The sequence below is a fragment of the Aquila chrysaetos genome, chromosome 5 (genome assembly GCF_900496995.4).
Source record: "Aquila chrysaetos chrysaetos chromosome 5, bAquChr1.4, whole genome shotgun sequence".
Lineage (NCBI taxonomy): Eukaryota > Metazoa > Chordata > Aves > Accipitriformes > Accipitridae > Aquila > Aquila chrysaetos.
The window spans coordinates 14,292,702-14,306,582 of NC_044008.1; the positions used below are offsets into that span (position 1 = coordinate 14,292,702).

The 13,881-nt window shown below is 39.7% G+C and overlaps 1 protein-coding gene across 2 annotated transcripts in view; it reads right to left on the minus strand.

Moving 5' to 3' along the window:
• Positions 1-13,881, minus strand: part of RELN (reelin) — a 305,081-nt gene that overhangs the window by 176,358 nt on the left and 114,842 nt on the right. For both annotated transcript variants that reach the window (XM_030014298.1, XM_030014297.2), the window contains exon 4: positions 4,217-4,287. In XM_030014298.1, the coding sequence (XP_029870158.1) occupies positions 4,217-4,287 (71 nt within the window). The remainder of the gene's footprint in view (positions 1-4,216; positions 4,288-13,881) is intronic.

Consider the following 13,881-nt stretch of genomic DNA (forward strand, 5'->3'; position numbering starts at 1 on the left):
GAGTCCCAATCCTGTAATTTGTGGCATTGAGCATGAGATTGTATAAAATTCTAGGAACTATGCTGAAAGGAATGATTTTGCACTAGGAGGGAACAACATCCTTCATGTTTTCCATCTCTTAGGTTTTACTATTCTGTTCTCCTCTAGTCAGTCAGAACTAAATTACACACTCACGAATCTCCCAGTATGGTCCTTATTCCAAAGAACAGTGCTACCGGTCAAAAGTTACATAGTGTACCAGGGAAATGGCCTTCTTAACCCTTTAGCACTACTTGGTGCGGTAAAGGCAGGCAGGGTTGTGTGACATGTCAGCTGCATCCATCCCTGCACCGTGAGCTGTTTCTCCTAGCAGCATCGCTGTTTTCATACAGACCTAAACTCTTTTGAGTTCTACAGTGTAATGCAGCCAGGTCTGATGTTTTGTCAACTCCATTTTAATTATGCTACAGTTTATTAATGTGTGATTTTTGTTCTACTCAAGCCAGGAATAAATATGAATCAAACTGCACAATAATAAGTTCACCTTATTTTCCATTTATTTTGCTATTAGATCAACAAGTTAAAGATATTGTTAATTAAAGATATTATTAATGGCAAGAACATCATCAGTCACTAACATCCTTCTTTGTCCTTAAATGTATTTATAAGACATCTAACTTTTCTGTCTTGGCTTATACGTTTTTTGTTTTCTTGCCTATTTTTGCTGGATTAACTCTTTTGTGTGATAATTTTTAAGTCTCCTTTCTTCAATATCCAATAAAATTCTTATAAACTTTAAAGCTTACATCGGTTCTCAGAGATCTCTCTATCTTCCTAAAATATTTGTTATATGCTGAACACACAGCTTTTCAAGTGATTATTTTACTTTCTTTGGTGTCTTTCCCTATGGCATCATTGCTTATTCCATTTACATTATATATAGGGCTGCTTGTTTGGCATTGCCATCCCTTAATGCTACCCTTTATCATCCTCTAATTCTCTTCAGAATAATAACTACATTCCTTTCACTGCACAAATCCCATTAACTCTATCAGGATTTACTAATGCACATCTGAGGGTGGACAGCCACAGTGAACATGATTTCTGAGATTCTTTGCTACTTTCACGTCTTCATGTATATCCTTTGTACTAGTTATTATGAAGTCTGATATAATCTCCAGTGAACATACTTATTAAAAAGATATCCTGTAATAAATCTATAAAGTTGCCCTGTGGTTTTATTTTCTTAACTTAATATGTCACATCATTCACTACAGCATTTCAGTATAGTAATGTTTAGGGCCAGAAAAAGACCATAAAACCTCATTTATGTCAATCTACCTTGCTGTTCTGCATATATCTTAATATGATATTTGGTCTAAATAAATTCACTAGTTCTTTCTGAAAGAATCCTTTGTTTACATTAATAGTATTGATGAAACTGTGATTGTCTACATGGAATAAAAGAAGTGAGGTTTGCTTCAAAGAAAGCATCTTTTATCTGAGTAGAAAAATTAATCCTAGTATTGTAAGAGTTATAATAGTACACACTGGTTAGGGGCACTAATGCAATGCACATTGTCTGCTGAAGAAATAGGTACAAAAGGGCAGAAGAGAGCCTGGTGCTGGAATGGGTAGGAGGAAGGGCAATGGGTAACAGGGTGGTTGACTATCTGAGTCAAGAAAACTGTGGCCAAGCTAGGAAACTAAGGGGAGAGAAGCCTTTGTGAAGATAAAAATGTGGGAGAAGGACCAAGAGAACCTCTGAGAAGCTTGCGCATCGGTATTGCAGGGAAATTTGATGACTGATTACATGGTTGTCATACACTGTCACCTGCTCATAGAACAGTACCTCTGGGTGATCCTTGACTAAGTCAAACCTGATGTTTGCAGAGTTACCACAATGACATCACATATTTTGGAGAAGACAAATCCACAAAGTCTCTGAAGTGACTGTATACAAAGCAAAGAGAATTGCTGGGAAGATCACAGGAAAGACAAAAGTCATGAGAATGCAGGAGACTATGACAAGGTGGGGAAGCTGGAGGCCCTTTCAGGAAGCTGTGCAGGATGTGGCTATCAGTGGCTAGACGGGAGAAGGAGGCAAAGTGACTGTCACAGCTGAGCAGCCAGCGAAGGCCCAGGGATGGCACATCTCAGCATCTTTTATTCTCTACACACAACCAATATGCAAATCCCATTTTCTCCTTTTTCTGCAGAGTCCCTGTGAACTCAGGGACAGCACGCAGTACTATAATGACTTACTGTTCTAACCAACCTAAGTGTTGCTAAAATGTTGATTTGAGGTTAGGTTATGCTCCAAAATTGGAGAAATGTAAAGCAGAGAAGGGTGAAAGAATTATAATTTCTGCTGTCTGCTGTCCTACTAAAATCTCCTGGTACAGCATGTCTGAAGAAAGGACTGTCAAAGCCTGTATGGATAGATTTCTACTCACTAGTCTCTGTTTATCAAGGTATTTTCTTCTAGCAGGGAGAAATCTTGTTGCTTTGCCCATATTCTCCTCGACCATGCTGCCAGTTCTGACACTGATAGTCAGCTTGCTTGCATGTAGCTTTCATTGTGCTGGTCACTGCCAGCTCTCTGGCCCCTTTCACTCTGCCATCAATATGTCTTTTACTTCCTTCTCCTTTCCTTACCTGTTCTGGCCACCACAGACCGCCTTTGGCTGTGGTGCGCTCACTATGCAGCCCTGCTTTGGAGACTTTCATCCGCTTATGAGGCTTTTCATCATTTTATGCTGATGACTCTGCATATTAGTTTTTCCACTCTTGACTTGTGTCCATACAGTGAGTAGCCTGTGTGAGATATCCTCACCATCCTCCTTAGCACATCCCAAATGGTGATCCTCCCAACACTTCTGTTCCCAAATCCCCTTATACTAGTCACCAAGACACTACTCTTGCACACCCACATTATGGGGATACAATTTATCTCCCATTCTGAATACCAAATGCATTTTGGTAATTTCTCCAGATGTTTTTTCCTTCCACACAGTAAAAATACTGATACATGCCTGGCCCAATCACCTTCCATCCAGACCATCATAACACTCCCCTCTGATGGCCAGCACCTGTGTTACATTTTTCTAATTCATTCGAAATATAACTAAACTTCCTAGCTTGTTAGCTAACATCTTCAGTCACCTCTCTGAATCCCACTTCCTACTTCCCATTGAAATATTAAAATACTCAAAACTCAAATACTGAAATTGAAAATTAAAACTTTTCCCTCATTATCACAGAGGTACTATTCATACCTTATATGAATAACTCAGTATATGCTCCTGACATGAAGTTCAACAGCTTCTTATTGCAGAAGTCTTTGCACAGATATTCCCAAACTCATAGGAGAAAAAAACCCTATAGCTCTAATGCCCCCAAAGGATGTATTTTGGGGGATTTTCTCTTGTTTGTTAATATGACAACACATTTCTAATTTTGAAATATTTATTTTAGACTGTTTGGCCCAAGTTTCACTGTCTCTTTTCACATGGAAGTATCACTGGAATTTTGCAGAGAAAATCAGCACAGAAATTCCTTTCTCTCCTGTACCAAAAATGATGGATACCTTCTCTACTTCCCACTGCTTTAGTGAAGCAGGTTCAAAGCAGTGTACTGTTTGTAGACAACAGCTGACAATAGGACATTTATTTTTAGGTTATTCATCAAAAGGATATATATGATAAGCTGTGCAAACAATCAGATTTTTAAAGTTTGTCTAAGTCAAACATTTTGTTTAGCTATAAAAATGATCAAATGTTGCAGGTGACGGGAGAAAATTTCATGGCCTACTTTCACAAAATGGGAAGGCAGGCTCTTCACAGAGATACGTGTGAGCTGGATGGTAAGCAAAGCTTTTGCTTCAGGTATATTGCATTTTTTGCTTATAGTTAATACAGTGAGATTTAAAACTTAGCTTGTGGTTTTGACAAAAAACAAATGTTGGTGGTTACAGGCTGATTTCAGGTAAGTGTATAATGCAATAGGATTTACTTTAACTTTTATATATTCCCCAATGTTTAGAGAGAGGACAGAGGAGTTTCACAGATAACTAATGGGAAGTATGAAGCCAAAGAAAATATCAGTTTTAAGAATATAAATAAGATCCTCATATTAAGTTTTCTACAAAATAGCTTTCATGATGAGTAACACTGACATGCAAGTACAATGGAAAACCATATTTGCCACATATTTTTAATATGATGGTGGCTCTTACCTCCCTGTTCACACAGCTGTTGTGCTAAGGCATCCTTGAATATAACTTGGCCCCTATGAGTAGCTGTAGCCCTGTGAACATAAAAAAGACAACAATAAATCATGTAGTATTTTTATTTATATATGCATATGTATATATATATGCATGACTAATCAGATCAGAAGTCTCATTCTGCTTTCTTCCTGTGTTCTTCTTTCTGCACTCTTTGAAATTCATAGAATAATTTGTAGGGATTGTTTCTGTGCATAGCAAAAGAAAAGTTCCTAAACCAAAATGGCTAGGTTGGTAATAAACAGCACTGGCACAGGGATTCAATGAAGGACATGAGTAAAAGTAAGCCTATTGCAAAGCTAAGCACATCACTCTGTCTGACAAAGCGTTCCTGTCTCAGTACAGAATAGAAGAAATGGTTGCAGAGCTGCTGCCCCGTGGAATTAATAGTCACACGACCCAATAGGCAACAGCAATGCCAGTACTGTTATACGCTACTGATAGAAATGTAGAGCTTGAATGGGTGTCCAGAAATCCTCTCTGGAAACAAAGGGAGTGACAAATAAGCTCTCTGCCCCAGGCCTCAGTCAAACATCTCCAAAAAAGGAGACCGTACAACATTTCTTTGTATTGGGTTTTGCTGCCAATTAAGTTGTTCCTTCTTTTTATTTCCCTCATTGTCCAGACAAGCTGAAGTGGATTACTTTCTCCCCCCCCCCCCCCCCTTTTTTTTTTAAAACATCATTGTGCTTTCTGTTTTTTTCCCTCAAAGTAAGAAGCCCGATACCTTCACACTGCCTGTCCTCTAACCATTCACTTTCTGAACAATGTACCGTTTTCTTGGTCTCCTCTGGTCTCAGTCTGCCCCCATCTTTGAGGAAGTGATATGCCTATAGCTGCACATAGAGTTTCTATACTTGAGGTCTCACCAGTTTTGTCTTAAGAATAATTATTTCCCATTAATGACCCACAGCTAATAGACCAGCTAATGTACAATGGAGAAAGATTTGTCATTTTATTTTCTCATAATCACCTAGAAATACAATGAAATTTGATTTAGTTTTCTCTTACAGAGCTGTCATACTAACAGTGCTAGTTGTTCTTTATTTCCAATTGCTCATTTCTTCCCTCTTTTCTAAGTGTAGTACTTCATAACTTCAGTTTTATCTCAGGGATTTCAAAACCTCTATTTGCCAGTGTTGCCTCTGAAGTCTGATTTCTTGCAGCCAAAGTTCTTCCAATATCTGTCTAGATTCATATACACTCTTCATACATCTTCTTTATCCTTTCTCCAAGTCAGTAATGAAAATAATTAACATTAATGGGATCAAGATAGATCCATATGAACTCCTTGAAATAGCCTCTCAGTTCAACAGTAGGACATTGAAAGCTACTTCTCAGCCAGCTGTGTGCCCTCTCTAATGGATCATGCCTCTCTTGCTTATGAAAAAGTCAGGAAGGACCATAAAGGAATGGTCCGAAAGGAAAGTCAAAATATATCACTTTTTTTCTTGGCTACTAGGCCAGTTACACTGACAAGGAAGAACAACAAAAGTAACACATCTAATATTAAATTTTACATATACAGTGGATCCTCAAGGCAAAATCTATCTGCAAACTGTCAGAGTACAAACAGGAGTAAATGAAAACTTCCCTGAGATCTAATTTGCTTCCTGCTCATTTAGAAAAGCTCTATTTACACCAACTTGCACATCCAGAAATGCAAAACTATGGTCACCTGATGCTGCTATGGCTTTTAGGGCATTCCCTTCCTCTGCTTGCGGAAGGAGAGCTGTGTTGCTTTTTCCATCTGCTTGGACTTTCAGAGGCATACGTAAAGCTGGAGCCTTGCCTCACCTGGCAGCAATAGTATTTTGGCCACGGTCCCAGGATCAGATTACCAGTGTGAGGTTTTGGTTGTAGTCCCTACCATGTACATCATGGAAACTATTTTAGGATTTCCAACACTTCTGTAAAATACAGCAAAACGTCATGCCATAGTTCTTCATTAGCATTTTTCATCTGCTGACAAGACCAGTGACCATACTGAGTACGGAGTGAAAGAAAAACAAATACATCGCCCCAGCGCATAAAGGCAAGAGAGCTGAGACTTTAAGTCTCATTTAAAAGTATGAACTAAAGTATTTCTTAAAGCTGTGTTGTGATGAATATGCAAGAAACCATGTTTGCTACACACGTTTCTGCAAATTTCCTCACAGGTGTATGTGGACACACAAGTCAGAATGGGACCAAACAATCTCCAAAATCAAACATGTGCCCAGGCTTCTTTAAAAGGACCACATATGGTGACTTCCTCTAGCAGCTGAAATGGCAGGGCATCCCACAGCCAGCTTTGGGTCCAACGCAGCACCAACAGACATGTTTTGGAAATATGTTTCAGTGTGGGAATTCCTTGTCTTGAGCAAAAACCTGGCTCACCGTGCTCCTGAGCACATACAAGAAAATGCCACACCTAAGGCATAGAAGGTATTTTGTACAACATTTCTATCCTTCCCCCAAGCTGGCAGGGTGGAAGAGAGGGCTCTTTGTAGGCAGTGAGAAAGAAAACTTGCATTAGCAGTGGACTGGGACTTCAGAGATGCTGTTTATGCAACAGCTCGGGATACAATTCAGGATGTAACACAACAACAATGGCAACCACAAAATTCCTTTCTGAGGCAGATAGGAGCAAACTCTCGAAACACGGACCACATGCAGAGCAGAGCTCAAGTGTGTGTCTGAATGCAAACAAATACCAAATAATACCAATAATACTAAACCGTGTACTGTTTACTGGATCTCTGCACGCGTGTGAGAAAAAGGGGATTTGGGGAGAGAGCCAGCAGCCAATTGAATGATCTGCATCTTTCTGTGTCTATCATCCCTTGCTTGATAACGCACACTAGGAGCCAATTATTGCTGCTCCATAGCAGGAGCGATCTGCACCCTGGGGACAACAGTGCCGTGCAGTAAGGGCACCACTTCCTACAGCATATGCTCACATTAGCATTAGTTTTGCAATGGGCATACGCATGAGTTCTGCACTAGCCGGTGCAGCTTCAGAGAATTATTAAGGGTATTGCTACTGTCAGTTTACCAGTATTATCTCCTTGTTTTTCTCTGTATTTATGCTTTATTCATGGAGGAAATGACAATAATGCAGTGCAATTATGCATGAACTAAGCTACTTTTAGATAGAAATGCGAAACGTACCTTTTCTGTATTGAACTTTCTTTGCTGGTGATGTTCCTACCTGACAAGTGAGATTAATGGAAGAGGATCATGAATTTGGATTTTTCTCTTAAAAATATGTAACATATCCAAAACCACATCCATCCCTATATTCAGACTCAAGTCTAACAACTACATAATATTTATAGTAATTATAATAAAAATAATACTGGCAATGCCTGAAAGAGACTCTACTAGAGAAAGAAAATCATGCAACTATTCACTATGGGGTTTTGTTTTCTTGACACATATATCCAGTAACTGATTTTTGTGCTGTTTTTCAAAAGTTTATACACTGTCTTTAATGTAGTTAAATATTGCTTAGATGAAGGGTACTATTAATTGGTGTTACTCCACACCAGTCTATAGTCCCACTCCGTCATTGTATGCTATTTATTTCCAGATAAAGGGCAAGTGACTAATCAAATCTAACCTGTCAGTCAGCCGAAAGGCAAGATGCAAGCTCCGCGTGTCCCCAGAGGTAATTCTTCACTAGGAATGAATCTTTCCAAAGGGATGTGAAATAAAAGAAAAATGGGAGGGAACAGGAACATCCTGACATGGTGAGAGCTTTGAAAGAAGAACAACTTAAAGGTAATAAGGTTCCTCTTTATATTAACTTCACACTGCCATTAGCCTAGATGTATTTGTCCGCTTGGGGCTATGCAAGACAGAGAGGAAAATGTGTTTTTTAAAAGTAGCAAGAGGAGATAAACTGCTGACAGAGGAAGAAAGAGGTCTGAACACAAGAAGACTATATCGAGTGTCAAGGCTCACTGTCAGTTCAAGACATTACCAACCCCATGCTTCAATTACAGCAATTCTGTAATTTTCCTTCCTAAACCACAACTATTCAAGTTGAAATCGGGTGCCAGTAAAGACTTTTAGATTGTCTGTCACGGAAAAGCAAAAAAAGAAATATGACTTGCTGATTCTCTACTTGAACTACATATAGTCCACGTCACCTGTGAAATAGACTTGAAGCGCCACCCTGCTCAAGTGCCAACAAGCTTAAAACATTTTATTCAAGTGCAGTATTGCCAGCTCCTCTGAACATAGCCTAAGTAATATCAATTTGTCCCGTGTAATGACACAAATTCTTGCCAGGTGGTTTGGGAGAAAAGAAATCCAGAAACACATACATTCATGAACCTGTAAATAGAGAGACATCCCTCCATCCTCCTGTTGATTAGATGCAGCATGCTGAGATGCATGTCTATGAGCAGAGTACCTGTTCCAGGCCTTCCCCTGAAGCTGTCACCATTTGGTCATGCTCTGGAGTTCACATGCCCAGTGGTCACTCTGCCCTTACAGGGGTGCTTGGCATCTGCGAACTTCCCTGGCAAGGAAAGGCATTGGGACAAATTCATTTGCGGGGGGGGGGGGGGGGGGGGGGGGGCAGGACTGGGAAAAGACTCAGGTTTCCTACAGTAAAATACCTCATCTCATGACATTCCCCAAAAGATTTTCAACAGGACCAAGGAAAATGAGGTTATTTTTTACCCACACTAGCAGAGTTTAACCCTGTGCCCGCTGCTAGCAGCTGCATTGCATATCTGTACACAGTGGCTCATGACTGCTTCCACTGGAGGAAATTTAGGGTGACATCCACAGCGCCAGCTCCAGGGAAATCAGTGACTGCCTATATGAAGCTGAGATTGGTCTTCTCAAACCCCACAGTGTTGTCCCCCCAAATCAGGTCCGATCCACCGACAGCACGGACCATGCTCCCTCCCTGCTACTGCAGGGCAGATGCTTGGTGCTGGGCATCTGATGAGACTGAACTGGAACAGAAAACAAAGCAATGCATACCCAATAACTGCTGTCGTGATTTTATATTGAAGTATCTCATATTTCACATTGGATTCACATGCATTGCAACATGTATTTATTAACAGATTGCATTTTAAAGAGAGTGTTTCAGCTCAGGAAAGCACAGGGTATGTGGGACTGAGCCATGTACGGACACTGCCTGTGTTGCCTGGCTCTGCCAGCTCCATGTGTGGAAAGGATGCACAGCAGCACTGCCTAGAGGCCAGGGTAGATATTTGCCCTCTTTATGCAAATGAACTGGTGGATTTTTAATGCATTGTTAAATTTGCATGACCATCTCTGCTTGTAGGGTTGTCTTGTTTTAGCTGTTGTCTTTTTTAAAAAAATATGCTCCCCCAATATCACCTAATTAAGAGATGTCCAAATAAAATAACTTCAAAAGCAAAATGCAGAATAGGCCTTCTGGAGATTAAGTACACAGGGTAGTTGCGTCCAGCCTTTCTTGGTGGGAGTGTGAAACATTTTCTTGCAGTGCCCTGCAAAGGTGGTTTAATGACCATTTACTACGTGTGGCAGAGGTGAGGCCGGGCTGGTCTGCGTTTTAGCCCGTGTCTCCTACCATGGCTGAAATCTTCGGTGACAATTTCTTCAAGAGCAGCCAAGACCAACATATTACACCTGACTGGGAGATGGTGCTGGTGTTGGGGTCAGCAGGGAGAATGCACAGAGCACTCGTGGCTGCTGATCCAGAAGGTGCTTGGGTGGGAGGCTTTCAGCTACTGGTTAAATGCCTCTAAGTTGCTTTTTCAGTTTCCACTTGACATGCAAGCACAGTCTAATTAAAGTAGCAGGAATGAGATTTGTGTGTTCTGAAAGGCACATTTTTGACTCTGCCTTCCCCTCCCTGTCCCCAATGGTTTCTTCCCTAAGATGCTATAAAAAAAGTCATCTGTCCTGACCATATTCAGCATAAACTTGCAGGGAAATTTGGCAAGTAAGATGTAATTACTTACGTAGACATTTGTTCAGGAGACTGGAATTAGCACACTTGCTCTAAAAGCTTCGATCAGAGGTGAAAAGTCTTCAGAGGGAAAGGATTAAAGTGGCCAGCAAAAGCTAGGGTATGTGTTAGAGGGCAAAGAGCTATCATTTCATTTGGGGCAGCTGTCCTGAGCTGAAGTTTGTGGTTCACATTCATAAATTATGCTCATGACTTACTTCATGGGCGAGTTAAGACTCCTTTGCCTTCACATAGAGTAAATGCAAGAGGAACAAGAGCCACTTCGCTTTCTCTCTTGTCTCTGAATTTACCTCTGGGGACTGTGCATGTGGGGAAAGGGACTCAAAAGTCAACCTAAGGGTGCAGTCAGTATCTTTGTTAAAATTAAAATTTTCTTTAAAAAAAATTTGAAAATAATAAAGTCTAAGAGACAGAAAATGTAGAACAAATGTCAAAAGCCTTCTCAGCAAGAGCCAATAAACACCAAGGAAAGAAAACAAAGTCTCCTTTTGGAAATGTTTTTGGTATTAAACCAACATTTAAAGCCACACATGCATTTCTGCATATGGATGCGAGAGCATGTGTACCCATATCAACTACCTTTACCTGAGACCACACTGACATTAACGAAACATGCACCAAAACATTGATATGGCTGGCAGAAACTCACTGGGTTGGGATAAAACACACTATGTGCAGAGATGGGCTATTTCTCCCTCCCACACACTGTCTATGCAGTCTGAAAAGCTAATTGTAACTCTTTCAGTGTTGGTAGACCCAAACCTGCATCCAGCTGGTCTTGCAGAACTTTTATCTCATTCAGTGCATCCCATGCAAAACATGCATTTTTAAAACCTACAACTTCAACCACACTTCAGCCTCTTTTAAAAGTGTGCATTGGTCTGTGCATGCTCCTGTGTGTTGACCTGATGTGTGCGTTTTCGACTGGTCCAGTGCACTTACAAGACACTTGTAAGACACAAGACGGGTTTTGTTGCTCTTTGGCATTTAAAAAGAGATATGTTTGAGCGACAATATGATGATTTGGGGTAAATATAAGGGGAGGAATACAGCAGTTAAATGGTAACATCAGCCCAAAATGAAATGAATTTAAATTTTTTATGGTTTAACATAGAAACCTATGCTAGGCTGTGTATACTTAGGATGTGCTGGTCTGAATAGGGATTGATTTAAGTACATATTTAAGGACTTTCTTTAACCAAGATTTGAATAAAACAAATGTCGTCAAGTAGAAAAATAAATGAGATTAACATATAATTATAGCCTGTATTACAGAGAATGGATCTAAGGTTACAGCATTGGAAGCATTAGGGTTCACAGGCAGCTCTGGTCCCTACACTTTACAATTTATAAGAACTTTCTTTTGTAGTCCTAAAAAGTTTTGGTTGCAAGGTGTGAGTACAAAATAGGGATACAGCAGAACAGTCCATATGCATTTTGAAAGAGGAAAAAAGTAAGAATTACCATTTTAAACTGTATATAAACATTTTCATCCTCCTTTCCCTTGTATCTCAGAGAATAAAAAGATTTTTTTTTTTTTAATTCTATCTAGTTTTATGTGACTGGAATGATTAGAGCTTCTTGCTGACTGAAAGCAGATTAGGACAATACTTTCTTCTCAGCTACAGGAAATCCAACATTTTCATTAGTATTTTGCATTGTGTGACTATAAAGGAAAGCAAATTCTATTTTTTCTACATTTTAAATAAAGGGTTATTGCAGTGGCATCTGCCAAGCAGTCAGTTCATATAAATAATAGAACAAGCATCCATTGTCTCTCTGCTGACACAGTGCCAACAACTAGGTCCCTGTTTTCCACCTTTTTCGGTGTTTGGGAGAGGATGCTGTCCTTGTCTTAGGTTTTGCAATGTGTTGTACTTCATTATCTAGTGAAATATCAATTGTATGGATTTTAGGTTTTTAATGCATTGAGTATTTACAACTATTTGAAATCTACATTTAACCCTAAGCTAATGAATATATTACATCTTTTTGGCATAAAACCTACTGGTTTTCCCAAATTTTGCTTGTGTAGTCTTCTAAAGCCTATATTCAGTAAAGATACCATTCAATCACCTAAATTATCCTTCAAGAATGAAAAAACCTTTGTCTTTTACTGTATCACAAGAAGAAATGTTACAGTTATTGTGGATTTTAAAGTACTTGACATATCTAAAGGAACATAGAGGTATTAAGTAAATAGACTTGCAGCACATAGTTATTTCCTATATGCTTCTACAATGTGTATGACCCTTTTCTTAACAACATGTACTAATTAAGTTTGACAATGCTGATCAACTGGGATGAGTTCAGCAGAGGCCACCAAGATGGTCGAGGCTGGAGCACCTGCCCTGTGAGGAGAAGCTGAGGGACCAGGGCTTACTGAGCCTGGAGAAGAGATGACTTTGGGGGGACCTGACAGCAGCCAGCCAAGGGAGGTTGTGCAGTTCCTCTCCATCACTGCTGTATTTTAAGATGCAACTGGATTAAAGCCCTGAGCAATCTGGTCTGACCCTGCTTTGAGCAGGATGTTGGACTAGAGACCTCCTGAGGTCCCTTCCAGTCTTCATTATCCTGCAAGCCCATGATTATAAGATTTTGCACGTCAGATGAAGGTAAAGAAATTAAAGCAAGGTTTGCATCTAATCAGACTAATCAACACTTATTTTGAGAACTGCTTTTCATAGTACAAAAGAATTAACCAGTTTATTATGTCCAACACTTTGCATAAATACCTGTGATATTGAGTCTCCCTATCCATGAGTTTATGGCTGTGTATCTCAGAATATCCACCAGAAGTGCCAAGGGTTTTGCATGATTCCAGAAAATCAAGAGTTTGCAGGTAGTTGATGGTCTGGGGTTTTCTGGTGTGATACGTTTTTACATGAAAGCCGATAAGAAATAACATATTCAACTAATACAGTGAAAACTTAAAAACATTTAAAATCTAAAAGAGTAAAATCTGAAACAGCATACGAGATCCTATGATGAAAACAACTTTGGTTTTAGAAGATCTTAAATAATGGAAAAAAGGATGATTTTAAGGCCACCTTTTCATTTCACTGTTCTCATACCATCTGTACCGCTACCCATTTCCCAGTTAGGGTTTGAGCAGCCTGCTCTAACCTGCTTTAGCTGCCTACTGCTCCCGAAGGACGTTGCCAGCAGTTGTGGATAAGCTGGACCATAGGAGAATCTGGAACCTCTATTTGCTTTACAACCCACAAGGAGAAATCTTCAAATAGCCAAATTAACCCCATTTATTAAAAAACACTCATTTCAATACTAACTACAGAGATGCAACTGGTGCACCCACAATGTGCAAATCAGCTTACAAGGGAAGGATAAAACCTGCCTCTTTATTCTAAAGCTAGAAAATGTTCCATCAAAAATCAGAATGTCCACAGGCTGCACCCCACAGAACATGGGGCACGTTTCCTTTCCTAAGGCTTCACCAAACACTGAAATAATACACTCCTTGTCTAATGTTTCTTTGCACTCTTCCCACTGTCCTAAATATTTTCAGAGGACTGAAAAACAAATTAAGTACACTAACCTTTCACAGACTGATAAAAATCAAACTAAGAAAGAACCTGCTACAGTTGTTATTGAAGACCTGTTATTGTCTCCTTATTCTCACTTGCCTCCT